The sequence below is a fragment of the Myotis nattereri genome (assembly GCF_964212035.1).
Source record: "Myotis nattereri genome assembly, chromosome: 9".
Lineage (NCBI taxonomy): Eukaryota > Metazoa > Chordata > Mammalia > Chiroptera > Vespertilionidae > Myotis > Myotis nattereri.
This window is the reverse complement of record NC_138084.1, coordinates 59,520,042-59,538,277: the sequence shown is the minus strand read 5'-3', so window position 1 is coordinate 59,538,277 and position 18,236 is coordinate 59,520,042. Positions and strand designations below refer to the sequence as shown.

Genomic DNA, 18,236 nt, shown 5'->3' with positions numbered 1-18,236 from the left:
AATAGCTCCAGTGTTCCGGGCCTTCAGCTTTCTGTGCTTATCTAAAACTAGGATGGCACAAAGAGGGCAAGGATCTCCGAAACGCCAAGGGATCGTGACACAGTGGACAGGGAAATGCCTGGGAGTCAGTGGCCAAAGACTAAGTGTGAGCTCAGGGTCCAAAACTACAGGACAGAGGTCATGACCACGTCACAGATGTATTTAAATTAAGCAAATAGAACGGGTGAAAGCAGATTGCTGGGTGCCTTCCCTGGGGGAAGTTCCATGAGAGTTCTTTCCCTCCCAGCCCAGCCCTTTGTGGTGAGGCAACCCCATCCTGCCTTCATTCTGCCATTGGTTACTGGTCATTGTACTGCCTGCAGAGCCCCTCTCAGGGGCACTGACCCATTTTCCCACCTGAAAAGCAACCAGCAGGACCAAGGTGAGTATGTCACATCCAACTTCTCTAGGAGCGAAGGCTGCCCTTCATGTAAGGCGAGAAACAGAAGTCATACCAATTACAGGAGCCTTTTTCTCTCCATAATTAAGTTTTCTTAGCAGTTATCACTCTTAGCACTTCATGTCTTGTTGTCCAGTGCCAAATGTAAACAGTATTTCCCCATTTCCCCATGGTGTTCATATACAATATCATAATTAGACCAGCTAAGACTAACACATATTTAAATGAGGAAAAGCTCCATACCTTTTAATTTGAAGTAATGACCTTAAACAGAGTTACTGCTGGGAGAAGCCGCTAATATAATTCTTCCGTCAATATTTCCACCTCCCTACACTTAAGGTCAGGGACTCTATCTCCTCCATTTTTTTGCACCCTCCATAGCATAGCAGTATAATTTAGATGTTAAGCAGGTATTCCAAAGTCAGAAAGATCTGAGTTCAAATCCTGGATCCTCTACTTACGGTGGACCCTGGGAAAATTATTTAACCTCTCTGAAACTCTGTTTTTCCTTATATGCAAAACGTGAGAAATAACTAATGATGTAATGGGAATCTGGTGCATCTGCTATGTTAGTGACTGTTGTTAATTATGCTAATTATGATAGTTTCCAGTTTATATTTACTGGACTACCCAAATGGACTTCCTTTACTAACTTGCTCAACAAGTGCATGTTCCTTGAGTAATGAGGGAATTATGTCCAGTGGCTGGGAAGTGTAAGATTCACCTTTCTTATTTGCAAAATGGGACTACTTTGAAAATATTAATACACACACTGTATGAAAATACAAGGATGAATATGTTTACTCTTCCAAAAACATCTAAGCTTATATTCTAAATTACCACCTTTACGTACCCAAATTACCCCTAATAGTTTTAACTCTCTGATGCAAAAGCCCTAGGGGTTTCTCTTGTTTCTTCCTGGGCACCTTTTCCCTAGATCAGCAGCTGCCAACCAGTCCACAGACAACTGGTGGTCTGTGAGGTCCAAAAGATTGGTGACCGCTGGTTTAAGGAAACCTTTGGAGCAGTGGTCGCTAACCAGTGGCCCCCGGACCGCTGGTGGTTCGTGAGGTCGGAAAGGTTGGCGACCGCTGCCCTAGATGATGCCACATCTTCCCTAGGGTTTCAAAAGCGTGTGGTGAGAAATGACCATGTTGTGACCAGGAGCAGTGACAGGGTTCAGATACGGTCCCAGTTCCAGCTGACAGGGGTGCGGCTGGGAGGACCTGCAGGTCACTTATCAATGTCTGCCTTGGCAGGTACCAGAGAGGCAGCCTGAGTGTGGATGGTGGTGAGCAGACGCTCATCCCCAGGAGCTCTTCCAAAACTCATGATCCAAGTTAGAGAACCAAGAAACAAACAGCAAAGAGAGAGGAATAAACAAACCCCGTGCTTGCTGTGCAAAGAATACTTCCTCTCCCCAGCTAGGAAGCACATCGCTGCCCCCAACCTTCCTCTGGGAAATCCTGGAGACAGCCTGGGGGTCTAGTATCTGCCAAGTGAGTCCACAGCACGGGCTTCCAACTGAGGAGGGCATCCTTAGAAGCAGGGTGCCAGAGGGCACTCTGGGATCTGCCAGCAGGCCCTGCTGTGTGAAGTCTTATTTCTGCTGCCAGGGAAGTGGCAGGAGAAAGAGCCCACCAAGAAAAGTGGTTAGGGGGTGGGAGTGGAAGCAGGGCAGAATGAAGCCTTGAATTCTAAATGGGCTGCTGTTTACCCACCTGTCCTTGGGTTGATCCTAAATTTCCCTTGTTCATTCCCAGACCGAATGAGATACGTAATCTCAGCATTTGTGCCGATATCTTTGCTGGTGGCGAAAACGGTAAGGACTTGGGTGCCAGGGGAGGTGTCTTCAGGCACTGTCACCAGGTAGTCCCTCCTTTCAAACACAGGGGGGTTGTCGTTGATGTCCAGGACGGTGATGGTGACGGTGGCGAGAGAGGACAGGGCCTGCCCGGGGCTCTGGTCGGTGGCCTGCACGCTGATGTTGTAGGAGGGCTGCTGCTCTCGGTCCAGGGGCTGCTCCAGGATGATGATGCCGGACGACTCGTCAATGGAGAAGAACCCACCGGCCGAGTCGGCCAGGGAGTACACGACCTTCCGATTGATGCCTGCGGGAGACGCAAGAGCGTGAGTGCAAGGAAATGCAGCCTGATGCTGGGCTCGAGAATCTTGTGGCTGTGCTGACTCCACAGGACCACACAAAGAAAAACAGCAACTATAGAATCAAAACCCACAGATTTGCTCCTACAAAGATGTCAACTTCAGTTTGTAAATATATAAGTAAATTAAATAGTAAAGAAGTAAATATTGGCAACAAATATCAGAAATAGTTGGATATTCCTCATATATTGAAGGAAGATATCTAAGATGCCAATAAATACATGTGTGAAAAGATGTGCCACAGAAAGAGAAGTACTAATCAATTAATTAATCACTTCAACAAATGTTTTCCCAGAGCCTATCAGGCACTGTTTATTCTAGTGCCACAGAAAGAAAAATACAAAATTAATGAATTAATCACTTCAATAAATGTTTACCTAGAATCTACCAGGCACTATTTATTCTAGATGTCAGCGATTCTAGAAATGGGCAAAAGCCAAACATTTGCTGTGGAAATTTTTTACATCCTAGTGGGAGTAAATAAAAGATTGACAACAAAGAATAAAAATAAATGGCATGTTTGGGAGTAAAAAGGGAGAAAAATGAAGCCATAGGGGGCATAGCAGTGCTGGTGGGAGAGAGTATTTGGGAGACGGAGGGCAGGTGGTGATTTAAAACACGGTGGTCAGGGAAGGCCTTGGTATTTGAGTAAAAACCCCCTAGGAGAGGAGGGAGTGAGCAGTGCAGCTGTCTGCAGAAGAACACTCCAGGCAGAGGAACAGGCGGTGTGAGGGTCCTGAGGGGGAAGCCCATCTGGGTGTTTGTGGAGCCCTGCCGAGAAGACAGTGTGACTGGAGTCAGGAAGAGAGAAATGAAGATGAGATCAGGGGGCAGATCCTGTGGGTGGGGTGGTCAGGTGGGAAGCCATTGGAGGGCTGGAGGAGTCATGTGATGTGACTTAGATTTTAACAGGATCACTCATGAATGAAGAGCAGGTAAGAGAGGAAGCAGCTGGAGGCCCCCGCAGGAATACAGGTGTGTGCTATGGCAGCTTGAACAAGGTGGTGGTGAAAGAGATGAGAAGTGAGAAGGGGTCTGGTTCCAGATCTACTCTGAACATGTAGGTGGTGAAGATACTGTTGTAATTAACTAGTTATTCATAACAGGAAAGGAAGAAAGGGAAGGCCAGACACTAGAAGCATATTCCCAGCAAAACAATGGGGGAAGGATCCAATAAAGGGAAGATAGACACATGCCCAGTAAAGGAGGGGTGACATAGGGAAGGTACTTTCCTGTCAATCACACCTGGGGACAGAGATGATTGGTCACAATGGGTGTGGCCACTGCAAGGGTGTGAACATTTGGGAATGCATATTCGCCTAAGAAATTCATTCAATTGTTGCACTGGACTCTTGGCTTGTGGGGCTCTTTTGCTCCCACTCTCTTGCATTGGCCCCTGTGGCCCTCAGCCATGAGGACCCCCACATAACGGGCTAATGGGCTGCAGCGGGAAACACAAGCTAGGCTAGCCTGAGGCAACAATTGGACTGTACAGAGATGGAAAGGAAACTCAGGACACTGGCTCTGATTTTAGCTCTGCTGAAACCCCAGCTACGTTCTTCTATGACTAGACTGAGGGAAACTGGGACGTTGGAAACCCAGGGGTGTAATTCCACAGAAATAAAGCTTTCTACTGTATAGCACTCTCCTGTGGGGCCCCTGGCAATGCTTATTCCAGCGGTACCCCAAGAAGCCCACACCCATGAGCAACAGGGGAAGACGAGGCACCCCCCTCTCCCTTAACAGTGAGATATGACTGTTTTATGACTGTGGCGCTGGCAAGCTATGGGATGCGGCAGAAAAAGAAGATTCCAGGATGACTCTTAGGTTTTGGCCTGAGCAAGTGAAAAGAGGGAGTTACCATCAGCCGAGATGGAGAGGATGAAAGAAGATGAGGATTTGGATGGACCAGGAACCGCATATTGGACAAATTCAATTTGTGATGGGCATTTTACTAGTATATTTAAGTAGAGATTCAAGTAGGAAGTTAGTGCAGGGGGCTGGAGATCAGACAGGTTCAAGCTGGCGCTATAAATTGAAGGGTCCTCAGCATTCAGATGGTCCACTGAGCCAGGAGAATGGATGAGGTCATAAGGGAATGTAAAAGAAACCTAATGGCCAGTGAGCCTGGGGCACCCCGTCAAAGAAGGGGGGAAGATCTAGTCAGAGGGTGACCTAATGGCTAGTGAGTCCAGGGCACCCCATCAAAGAAGGGGGGGGGGAGATCTAGTCAGAGGGTGACCTCCAGCTCTATGATTTAAAGCAATGTACTTAGTTGCCAGAATACAATTTTATCTTAATATATACGAAAGCTGAAACATATCAACCAGGAAATACCCATCAACAACCAGCAAGTTAGTGACTGATGACTGGGTTGACTTGTGGTTCTGAAAACCGGTTTAACTGTTTTCATCTGAGGATCTCAGCACTGCAACAAGGTTTATAAACCTCAAATTCACCAGTCGTTAAGATTTATAAGAATAAAATTTTAAAAGCTGTGTAGGCTGAAAAAGCACCACTTGGATCCTAAGTGCTCGTAATGAGGACAGTCAGCAGTCACGACTTCCGCTATGACAACATCTGAAAGTGTCTTTTGTGAATCATGGACCTGCAGCATAGAAGCACTTAGAGGGCCTAAGCCTGTGTTGTTTTCTGTGGTAACACCTCACCACGGGGACAGACATTTGGCAGTAACTCCTCCACTGTACAATTTCCCTTAAGCCAAAGTTCCCAGCAAACCAATAAAATAATATATCTAGAGGGGATGACATAAATTGCATTATGTGGCTTTAACCAAAAGGTCAATACTAAGAGCTTGTTCTTGGTTCCATTCCAGAGAGTCCATTTTTTCTAAAGTTTCATCATTTACTTTAATTTATTTCTCAAAACAACCACCATATAATACATAAACACAACCTCTGATTTTATTGGTGGTGAGATTTAAAAACAAAACAAAAACGGCTTTCCTCTTCTCTTGCTGCCGCTAGAAATCAGGCCCCAGAGCAGAGGTTTTCGGGATGGTTTGGGGCTATTTTTAGAGTGTCTGGAAGATTTAATTTTTCAGCATCAATTCCTAGGCCCTAGGGTAAATGCACAGAGGGTTGTGCAGGTGAGCAAGCTTGCACCTGAAACACAGTAACACTGCCTGGGTGTCAGAGCAGGTCGCCTGCCCCAGAAGCTGCCTTGACTAGTTGGATGGTCACAGGACACCCCTCAAAGTCACAAGAGTGAATTTATGGGAACATATGAGCAATGGACATAAATACATCAAATAGTTTTCAGGTTTTTAAATCACACGCATTCCCTGTGGATTTGACTTCTACCCCCAACTCATGGAAGGCCGGTTTTCCCAACAATAAGATGGGGCAGGAGATTCATGCAGGGGCGTTCCTCTGAGCATTTGCTGACAACTATAAAACGCACTCCACTGATGCATCAGCCAAGGCTGATGGATTTGCCTGGCGCCACTAGCATTTTTAGGTAAGCACCAGGGCCAACGTCCTGGTTTCCCAATGCTCCCCGCTCAATCCCTTTAAGGATGTAAGTTCTGCTCTTGGACATACTTCCTCTTCAGGCCTGAAGATCATTTAGGAAGCAGGTCCTTTTGGATTCCCTGTGCTAGGAGCAGCTGAGTTGGGAGAGACAGGGGCTGGATTTAACATATGCAAGGCCTAAAGGGAAGGTGCCTGTGTTCCCTTCCTGGGACAGGGAGCTGAAATCTCAAAAATATCTCCCATGTTCCCGGTCTTCAGCTTTCTCGTCCAGCCCCATTCAGAGGCACCAGACTCTGCTCAGATCCCCAAGCAGGAGATGCTGCGTTCTCCCGTGTCTGCTCAGCCAGCCAGCCCTGTTGCTGGGGCACTGAGCTTACAAGGCTGACCTTAATCAGCCACACAAAGACCATGGCTCCCCTCCGGGCAGATCCTGTTCATTTAAACTCAGTGACAGGATTTTTCTGCTTTACCACGCAGAAAAACCATCCCCTCCCCCCAAGTTGCTGACCTAAACTCCCCCCCACCTCCCCATACATTTTGCTTTTGACAGTATCTTGGGCATCCACACCAAGAGGAACTGGGAGATTTATTGGTTACCTCTCCTTTCTGTTACCAATCAGACCGATATGGAAGCAAGACCACAAAAGGTGGGAGGAGTGGGGGGATCCCAAACCAACGAACCTGCTAAATGGCATCTCTTATGATTTGGTGGCTCACAAGAAAAGAGCAGGATATATATTTTTGAAACATATTAACTCCAATTGAGACACAATTGTGATGGCTTTTAATGATTTCTAGAAATAAAGTCAGACGTAGAAATGCCAATTCGGAGGCTGTACTTTTGGTGTAGCACTTTCTGGGCTGTGTTTCCAGGCAATGGGGTACTGTCATTGTTAAATGAATGCAGGTCATGTCACTAAAGCAGAAACTTCCTATCCAAGGGCGTTTGATAAATGCCATCCTTCAAATCACCATCCCTTTGCTACATACCCAGCAGAAAAGATGAACCCGAAAGCAGAGGACTCGCTCGCTAATTGGTCCAATGCTCTTACCACATGTCACGATGTGTTACCTTGAGGTATAACATTAATCCATCATTTTGTGTCTGTGTTTTTAAGTATGTAATTCTGTTCTCCAATTTGAGCCTAATTTAATGAGGACAGAGCTACTTAGCTTCTTAAAATGCTGAAATGCCAGGCTACCAAGAGAAGTATGACTTTCATTGCAAGTGAAGTTTCTGCACGTTAGCTGCGGCAAATGGAGCAGGCCTTCAGAGGATTAACATCAAGCAAAGGAAGAATGATTAAAATCCCTCTTTGCTCAAAGGAAGTAATAGGTAGTGGCGTTCTGTAGAGTGAGGTTGGAGGACAAAAATAGCACATAAAAATTCCCAGTAGGGAAGGCTGTGAAATCCTGGGGTGGGTTGCCAAGGGCATGTACATTCCTTCCTTTGAAAGATTTCTAAATGGAGGTGAAGTGCCTTTCAACGTGGCCAAATGGGAAGATGGGTGTTTTGGACATGGGACTGTCAATTGGTCCAGACCCGGAAGGCAGGAGACCTTGCTGCTAGCCCATGACCTGCCGAAACTACGCAAGTAAACCTGGACAAGTCGCTTCACTTCGCTGGGTCTCACTTCTCCTCATTTTTAAAATGACAGAATCGAAGTCAGCTGCGGTCTAAGAGGGTCTTCCAGCACTCTGATTCATTTCCCAGTTTAACTAACGACACTGGCTTTTATTTCCGAAGGACTACCCTTCTCCCACAGCCGCCCATTAAGTTGCTAGACCTGGGCAAAAGCGGGCCCTATCCGCAAAGAAAACGTCCACAGACCCCTTGATCATGATGAACTACTGGATTTTATGAATAGAAAGAAACCTCAACACAGCAGATTCAAACCATCCAGTTACATGTTCAGAGTTCACACATACAGCTCACAGCAAGGCTCTTACACCCCAGTGAGAAATAACACCCGCGGCGAGGATCACCCCCAAGGATCGAATCCAGTGTCAGAATAACTCCGCTTTACGTTTGAGATTTTAAAGGTGTGAAAGTCAGCACCAAAACCAAATGGCAGGAGTGGGCAACACAGCAAGTGCACTGAGATTTTTTTCAACTTGATCTTTAAAAAATGTTTTCTCCCCTCCTCCAAAGATCAAGCTCCCTGAATGAAGAAACCCAACAAGAGCTTACGTTGAGGTTGAGGTCTTACATTGGTAGTTGCTTTGACTCTGTCAGGGAAGGGCCCTGTCTGTGACACTCATTGCCATACCCTCCTGTGACTGCCCAGGATCTGGCCTGTGTGCAGCACACACAAAATGTGGGTCATACAAAATTGCTATAAATTGGACTTTATAAAAGGGTTCAAATATATATGGAATACAGGGTGTATGCACACTTTGACTAATGATAAAGGTAGGGTTTATTAAAATACATTTCATTCTCAATATGTAATAGAATCTACAGACAAAGTGTGTATTCTTTTTGATGACACCCTCTATATATCTGGGAAAGAAATAATTTGAAACAATAGCAATAAGCTGACTCCAGTAACACCTTAAATTTTGGTTCTAATCATTTTTATGTGACCTTCATTGAGGAGTCATAATTTACATACAATAACATGAACATGTTTTAAGTGTGCAGCTCATGAATTCTGACATGCCTACCCCCATGAACCCACATCCCCTCATTGAGATATAGAACATTTTAATCCTGAAAGTTCTTCATGTCCCATTGCAACCAGTCCCCTAATTCCATGCCCCAGGCAACCTAATAACTTGATTTTGAACCAACGTTTTCTCCTGCCTTCATTAATGCCTATTCATAAGCGCTTAGAATCTCACAAGTCTATTTAGATTTCATAGCTTTTATGACCCAGGTATGGTGATTAAGGCATGCTCTTATTTAAACTATAAGGATTATCTTTAGAAGAAAAATGATAAACAAAGCTTTGGTTCTTGAATATGTCATTGCATTCCTTTGCTACGGCCTTTTCCTTAAAAGACAGTAGTTACTTTTGAGAAGTGCAAGGATTCTATCTTCCTCCCAGAAGACTGGCTATGACCCTTCCATTTAATAAGGATGAGGCACTGCATTGAGGGGAAGTGGAGCCCAAAGACATCATCCCTAACTCTAGTAGCTCAGCAATGTGACAAGGGATTACTTAAATTAAAGCTTCCTGCCTGTCTTCCCAACTCCCCCCTCCTGTCTGATTCTGAATCTACCTCCTGTCTTGAGGCAGGTTCCACAGCCAGGTAAGGCTCCCGTCCCCTCTCACCTAGACTGCTGCAAGACTCCTGACTACAAGCTACTTCAGACTCTACCCTCTCCTGGCCAATCTTAACCAGAGTGAAGTCCTAAAACTGGATCCAGTCTTGCTCAGCTGCTCAAGATGGTTCCTGCCTTCTCACTTCTTACAGCCACAAGTAAAACCTTCTGAGAATGGCTTTCAGGCCTCTGAGCCTGGTCCCAGGCCACTCTTTCAGGGTCACTTTCTGCTCCACTTTCGTCACATACTGTCTACTCCATGGGCTCCTGAAGACATCACCCACATTCACTCCTCAGGCCTTGGCCTGCGCTCTTCCTTCTGTGCAGAAGGTTCACTTCCTCTCCTTCCTTTGTCAAAACCCTACATATTTGCAGGGTCTCCCCTGGCACAGTTTCCTTAATTTCCCAGTTACTTCCTTTTCTTTGGTCCCTTAACATTATTTTTGCATGATTATTAGTTATATTTATGTCTTCTCTCCTACTCGATTAAGATACCTTTTGGGCAGAGGGACTGTGTCTTACTGTCTTTGTACCCTGTACTGAACTCAGAGCCTCGCACACAGTAAGAAAGCAAAGCACGCTGAACTGCAGAAGAAACAACCAGGGGACCAAAGCAGGTGTACCAGCATGCCAATGCAATGAATGGAGGTGATACGCATGCTGCGCATGCACGGCCACTGCAAATGCATGGTTAAAGAACCGAAGAAACTCAAAAGGGTGCAACACTAGAATCCAGGAATATTTAGTATTAAAAATGTACATAAAAGCCTTCACAGCTATATCATAAGCTCTTGCTAAATAGATGTCTGCATTTATGAAAAACAAAACAAAACTGGAAACTACCCAATTTTCCAAGAATGAGGACTGGTTCAATAAAATGTAATATATACATATCACAGGAACACTATATATACCTCATCATATGAGAGTGTAAAAGGACCTATAAGGACACTGAAATGAAGGGAAGGCAAAAGGAAGTTGACAGTTGTGAGTACGTGGAAGTTTACTCTTGTATTATTATTGAGTAAGCATTATATTATTTATTACAAACAAGTAGAAACCTACTTTTGTTCACCCCTGTATGTTGCAAGCCAGTGAGAAAGGCAGGTTACAAAATAATATCTAGCTTACGTGCCACTTTTTGTAAAGTAAAAAAAGGCAGAAGTACCTTCTTATTAAAATGGCAACAGTGCTTAGAACTGACTTGTTTTTCCTTTTTGCTTGTCCTTCCAGGTTTTATACCATGGACACAGATCATGTTTGTAATAAGTAAAGTAACTAGTACAAAAAGCACATACAGGGAAAATAACTCTTTAGTATCACTTTTGGAGAGAAGTATAAATTTCAAGGTATTTCTAGGCTAATTTAATGCTCACCACACATACCAACTGGAATAGTTGTAGAAAAAGATACATATTGTGTAAGAGTCCTTTCTCTGGGTATTTATATTCCTCGTTTTAGTTTGTGCTCAGAAAGACGCTAGCTTTACTTAGAAAATCATTTTTGTTAAAAGTCTTATTATAAAGCTATCTCAACGGATACACTTTTTGGACAGTTTTTTAGCACTAAAATTAAGCCATAGAATTTTTAGGCTAGCCTAAAATTCTCCTTTCATTGTCTGTGGGAGGCAAGTAAAATCCTATTACAGTGGAAGAACTCAAAGTGACTGCTCGTTTCTATCTTTAAAATATGCCTGCAGATGCTATGAAATAAAACGGAAAGTTGCCATGAGGAGGTCCATAGAATTGCAATTACTTCTCAAGTTAGAAATGACTTTTAAATAGACTCTCCATTTCTGTTTTAAGTGCCTTTTAAAAGTTTCTCACTGGGTGATGACTAACCCTGGCACTTTCCCATGGGCAAAATACCAACTCTGGGCTCCGCAGTCCCTTGGGTCTTTAAATGGTCAAAAGAAAAAAAAAGACAGAAGGCAGCACCAGTCACAGAGTCAGGGGGAGGTCCTGACTATACCATAAACCTCCTGGCGACTTGCCAGATGGGCTGGCACCAGCTCTGCTGCGTAGGATCGGCGACACGCTTTGAGGTCCCATGCAACAGAAAAAAAGTTTGAAAAATATTAAAGAGTTCAACACAGCCACAGCAGAGCAATGAACCAAATAAGGGGCCCTTCTAAGCAAGGCGCTCTATATACCCACAAAACTGGCCTCACTGCTGAGCGAGACCACCTCCTGTGATTTCACAAAGATAGTTCATCTGGGTATAAATTCTTTCAACTTTGGTAGGCCCAGGATAGTTCAGTGAAAGTAAATTAAGTCATCAACTAAGTGCTCAAAACTCCATCTCTATTGATGCACAGAACTTCTATGCTGCACTGCTACGTAACAATAATATTCAAAATGTTTCCTGCGTGATTTTAACTTAGTATGATCAGTGTATTGATTCATTCATTCATCCATTCAATAAAGATTCACAGGACTTTGTCTCACGCAGATATTGGGGATGCAAAGAAGGATGGGTCACTCTTCGATCCTCAAATGGCTCTCATTTCTCAGGAGACAAACATGTACATAGTTGATTTTTGGAGAGGGGTGGCCAAGGGAATTTTCCCAGAGAAGAGAAGAACTGAATTGAATCATGAAAGAAAGATAGGAGCTGTCAGGAGTACTGAAGTGGAAAAGAGACAAACAGAATGAGCATTTCAGGTGACATGAACACATGTGAGGGTGAGAATGATGTAACTGCAAGGTGTACTCAGAGAAGGGTAAAGGGTTCAGCCATTTTGCTAAATTAGAAGTTTGCAATGGCAGGAGCTGAAGCTGTCTATTTTCAGAGCCACCAGCAAATTATCAGTGCTGTTACAAACAATTATAGCTAGAGTAATCTAAAACCTGGGCATAAAACAATGGATACATTTGCAGAGAGAGAAGGAAGATGGGAAGGAGCAAGTTGGAGAGGGTATGTGGGTGGGAACCGGTTTTTAATATGTGGGAAGTTATTCAAAGAGCTCCCAGCGGATGATGGACAATATAATTGTGCTTGTCAAGGAGGCTTCACAGGGTGAAGTGAGAGTGTATATCCTGCAGCAAAGCTGATAAGCACACTCCACTGAACCTCGTCACACCCTGCAAAGGCAGGGAGCCAAGGTGGGAGATCCTTGGATTCTGTACAAAATGCCCAGGGAGAGGTGGAAATCCCCCCAAGACACCTTAGCACTCCCTTAAATCCATTGTTTGCATTGCTGCATGTTGGATCAGGATTGATCCAAAGGCAGTACCGACCAGGGGCATCTATGGACGAGGCCAGTGTGAATGGGTGAGCTCATGGGAATGAATCAACTGTTAGAAATCAGAATTCCTGCCCAAGATTGACTGCTAAAATGTTTCACGAAGATGTCCTTCTCTGAAAGGAATTAGTTATTTCATTTGACAACTAGTGTTTTCGGGGTTTTTTACCCCCTGCTTGGAAGACACTGGATTTTTAAGAGTAATAATAATGTATATGTATCAAATGCAAAGACTCCTAAACCAGAAAAGGCATTACAGTCAAGTAGAAAAAAATATACATACGTAGAGCCCTACCCTAGAATTTCTTTTTTTTTTAAGTATATTTTTATTGATTTTTTTTACAGAAAGAGAGAGGGATAGAGAGTTAGAAATATCGATGAGAGAGAAACATTGATCAGCTGCCTCCTGCACACTCCCTACAGGGGATGCGCCTACAACCAAGGTACATGCCTTTGACCCGAATCGAACCTGGGACCCTTGAGTCTGCAGGCTGACGCTCTATCCACTGAGTCAAACCGGTTAGGGCTAGAATTTCTTAATCAGATTTTGGAGATGGATCCCTTGCCTGTTGGTTTATTTTTGACTGTTTACTTCAGTGGTTCTCAACCTCCTGGCCCTTTAAATACAGTTCCTCATGTTGTGACCCAACCATAAAATTATTTTCGTTGCTACTTCATAACTGTACTGTTGCTACTGTTAAGAATTGTAATGTAAATATCTGATATGCAGGATGGTCTTAGGTGACCCCTGTGAAAGGTTCGTTCGACCGCCAAAGGGGTCGTGACCCACAGGTTGAGAACCAATGGTTTACTTTAAAATCTTCCAAGGGGCTGCTGGTACATAGCCTGGGCTGGTAATCAATTTGCCTGGTTTGGGTGCATTATTTTATTTGCTGCTGGATTCTAGAATTTGGGATAAGGTGGTTCGTAGGGCCCTGATCAACTGACGGGATCTTATTTCTTGTGCAGGGGGAGGGTGTCACTTCGTATTCCCAAATTAAGTCGTGAGTGAGAGAAGACTTTCACATTATCTCCAGTGGAACTGGAGAAGGGAACCCTCAGCCTCTGAGGATGTCTGCAGGAAGGACCCAGGCTATGTGTGTGAAAGCCCCTGGAACATATGCGCTAGACAGGACCTTAGGGGATTTAGGTGGACTGTCTAACTCAGTTCCCCCAACAGCTTGACAGTTCAACAGACATGTACTGGGTGGCTGGTGCCAGTGTTGGCGACACAGGTTATCTGGCTGGTGTCCCAGCTTCCCAGGAGCTCATGGTCTGGTGGGAAAACAAAACAAGAAAAATTAATATCTCCATTTTCCCAGAGAAGAGGATTAGACTTCAGAAGGGTTGGGGAACTTATTTAAGGTCAGACAGATGGTAAGGTATGGAACTGGGATATTTAACCAGGTCTCATCCCAAAGCCACTGTGTTAGGTGGCTTCCCAAAATGACAGGCAATGTGACACAGAGGTGATGGGATGTCATGGCCCCGCCTTCTGGCTGCATGCACTGCAGAAGGTGTCTTGATGCTGGTGGGAGGTAAAGCATTCTGGGAGGGGCTTAGCGGACCCCAGAGCCCTTTACTTAGGACCACTCTTCATTTAACATGCCTTCAAAGAACCACTTAAACATTTTGAACCTCTGTTTTTCCATCTGCAGGTGGGAGTATCAAGATTTATTCTTGCCACAGTAAGATTACATGTGGTAAGTGTTTGGGGCTCTCTGGAGAAAGGCTTCAAATGTAAGATGATACAGTTTTTTATATCTACAACAGACAAAGGGCTTTGACCTCAATGTGCTGGAGAGAGTGGCCCACATCTCTCAGTCTTTAGGGGGATGATTTAATTTTTATGGACATTTTAATAGTTCCTCAACTGTCTTCAAGGATTTAATACTTCAGAGAATAACAGAGCTTTGGGAAGAAAAAAAAATCACTGACCTATGAAGCTTAGAGGTAACATTTTCTAAGGTGTTAGGAAAGATACAGAATATATGATATTTAAGAGCAGATGGGCTGAATTCAGAATTGAATCCTTCATGAAACATCTTCTGGTAAAATTACTAGAATATAGGAGAGAGCACCGGACTGAGTGTGCGGATAGCCTGCTTTCAGCCCAGTCCTGCCACTGATGACGTCATCTTGGGTAAATCTCTTTCTTCGTGGCCTCGGTTTCCTCTTCAGAAAAAGCACAAACTGATGGTTGCCAGTGGTGAGGGGGGGTGGGGGACTGGGTGAAAAAGGTGAGGGGATTAAGAAGTGCAAATTGGCAGTTACAAAACAGTCACACGGATGTAAAATTCAGCATAGAGAATACAGGTAATAGTACAGTGGGGCCTTGACTTACGAGTTTAATTTGTTCCGTGACGGAGCTCGTAACTCAAATTACTCTATGTCAAATCAATTTTCACCATTACAATGAATTGAAATGCTGGGCTGATGTTGTGGCATTCACCGTGATGTTCGCTGAGCCAACTAGCGGTGGGGTATCTGAAGCTGGCTCGTAACCCAAATTTTAGCTCACAACTCAAAGCAAAAAATCGGCCGAGAGATGGTTCATATCTTGAAAAACTCGTTAGTCGGGACACTCGTAAGTCAAGGCCCCACTGTATTGTAATAACTACTTATGGTGCCAGATGGGTACTTGAATTATCTGGGGAATCACTGTAAATTATATAATTGTCCAACCACTATGCTGTACAATTGAAACTAATATATAATGATATTGACTGTCAACTGTAATTGAAAAATAAAATTTTTAAAAAAGAAGTATTTTTAAAATAATTTTTTATTTTTCATTACAGTTGATGAACAATATTATATTAGATTCAGGTGCACAGCACAGTGATTAGACATGTATATAACTTTTGAAGTGGTCATCCTGATAAATCGAGTACCCGTCTGGCACCATACCTATTTATTTTAATATTATTGACTATACTCCCTATGCTGTACTTTCCATCCCTGTGACTATTCTGAAACTACTAATTTGTACTTCTTAATCCCCTCACCCTTTTCACTAAGTCCCCCAATCCCTCACATCTCTGGAAACCCACAAAGTGTTAGTTCATCTTGTTTGGAACTCTCTATGGTTCCTAGACTTGTATGTCTATTTCTTTCACCAGGGAAGTTTTCCATCAATATTTTTTTTTTCAAATAGGTTTTCAGTTCATTGCTCTATCTCTTCTCCTTCCAGCACCCCTATAATGTGAGTGATGGTATGCTTGAAGTTGTCCCAGAGGCTCCTTACGCTACCCACATTTTTTGGACTGTTTTTCCTTTTTGCTATTCTGACTTGGAGTTGTATGCTTCTTTATCTTCCAAATTGCTGATTTGACCCTCTGCTTTACTTACTCTACTGTTAATTCCCTGTAATGCATTTTTCATTTCTGTTACTGTGTTCTTCATTTCTCACTGATTCTTTTTTGTTTACTATTTCCATTTTTATGTTTTTATCTCTTTGTTGAAATTCTCAATAAGTTTATCTACTCTTTCTCTAAGTCTGTGAGCATCCTTATAATCAGTGTTTTGAATTCTACATCTAGTAGATTGTTTGTCTCCATTCTGTTTAGTTCTCTTTTTTTAAAATATATTTTTATTGATTTCAGAGAGGGAGAGGGAGAGATAGAAACATCAATGATGAGAGAGAATCACTGATCAGCTGCCTCCTGCATGTCCCCTACTGAGGATCGAGCCTGCAACTCAGGAATGTGCCCTGAACCGGAATCGAACCTGGGACCCTTCAGTCTGCAGGCTGACGCTCTATTCACTGAGCCACACCAGCTAGGGCTGTTTAGTTCTTTTTCTGGAATTTTGTTCTGTTCTTTCATGTGGGCCATGTTTCCTCATCTCCTGATTTTGACCGACTCTGTGTGTTTCTATGTGTTAGGGTGGAGCTTCTATGTCTCCCAGTCTTGGTAGAGTGGCCTTATGTAGTAGGTGCCCTACAGGGCTCAGTGGCACAGCCACCCCATTCACCCAAGCTGGGCTCTCTAGGTATGCCCCCCGCCCCTTGTGGACTATGTGCCCTCTTCTTGATTGCTATTGGCAATCAATGGGAGAGATTTATCCCTAGGTGGATCAACTTCAAGGACTGGCTGAGACCACTGTGGAGGATCTGCTGTTCAGAGGGAGACCCCATGAACTAGGACTTGTTTCATGGGCTTCTGCTACCCTGATGAGTCTGCCCCTTGAGTGTGTTGCTCATGGAGATAGTTGGGTGGTGGTTAGGTGTAGTCTGAAGCTGTATATCGGGTGGACTGGCTCTGGGGCTTCCAATCTGACAATGGATTCTGTACCAAACTCTACCCTTTGATGTGTATGTCTCCACCTTGCCTTAGGACAAATTATGTTAATAAGAAGCAAGGGGTCCTGAGACAAGTTCCTTTAGCTAAGTCAGCGGTTCTCAGCCTGTGGGTCGCCAACCTATGGGTCACGACCCCTTTGGGGGTCAAATGACCCTTTCACAGGGGTCGCCTAAGACCATTGGAAAACACATATATAATTACATATTGTTTTTGTGATTAATCACTATGCTTTAATTATGTTCAATTTGTAACAATGAAAATACATCCTGCATATCAGATATTTACATTATGATTCATAACAGTAGCAAAATTACAGTTATGAAGTAGCAACGGAAATAATTTTATGGAGGTCACCATAACATGAGGAACTGTATTAAAGGGTCGCGGCATTAGGAAGGTTGAGAACCACTGAGCTAAGTCTTCTCTGACTCCCTATAATGCCTTTCAAAATTATGTTTCTTCTCGGGACTCTTATTTAATTTATGCACAGCACCTTCTCCAGATTGCTGAACCCTTCTAGATGCCAGGTCAAGACCACCGGCACCACTCCCTCCTTATTCCCCAGCCTCTCCCCTTTTCATCTTCTCAGTATCAGGTTCTCCTTTCTGCTTTTCTCTTTTTCATGTCTAAGGTCAAGTGTTCTCTCTGTGTTGCTGAGGCCAACATAGTCGCAATGTCACTCTCTCCTGCGTTTTTGGGACCTGCTGAGGCAGTTGTCCCTTCCTGCTTCCTGGCTGAAACGAGTGCTCACCAGATATCCCATGGCCGCCCCTACCTTTCCTACCTCACTCAGACTAGTTCTGGACAATGGACAGTGATAAGGTGACGTGGGCTTCTCCCCCAGCTAAAGCTGCTAAGAACTGGTGTGTCTCCTTCTTCCCTCTCTTCTCCTGAAATGGTGATCTTGGGAACCAAAGGTCAAGAATGTGGTGTTTACAAGATAGAGATCAGATCTCCATGTCACCTGTACTTCACATGGGAAAGAACTGAACTTTTGCTGTGCTAAGCCACTGAGACTTTAAGAAAAATTACCCCAGTGTAGCCAAGCCAACTTGGCTGATACAGTCCTCATTTGCTCTCTCTCTCTCTCTCTCTCCCCATCCCCTTTCTCTCTCTCACTACTGGATTTTCCCCTTGTTCCTGCCCTTCCAAATTCAAGCCCCATCCTTCAATACCCAACTTATATGCTAATGACACTTTGTAGACCCTTCCTAAGTTGCCCCAGTTGAAAATTCATTGCTCACATATCAATGTTCCCAAAGGAACCTGTACTAACATTTTATATGTGCCGATTAATCCTTAGAAAATTCCTACTTTTGCCAAT

General features: G+C 43.9%; 1 protein-coding gene across 2 annotated transcripts in view; it reads right to left on the bottom strand.

Moving 5' to 3' along the window:
• FAT3 (FAT atypical cadherin 3) overlaps positions 1-18,236 on the bottom strand; it is a 663,604-nt gene that overhangs the window by 59,385 nt on the left and 585,983 nt on the right. For both annotated transcript variants that reach the window (XM_081099132.1, XM_081099133.1), the window contains one exon: positions 2,161-2,550. In XM_081099132.1, coding sequence (XP_080955258.1) covers positions 2,161-2,550 — 390 coding nt within the window. The remainder of the gene's footprint in view (positions 1-2,160; positions 2,551-18,236) is intronic.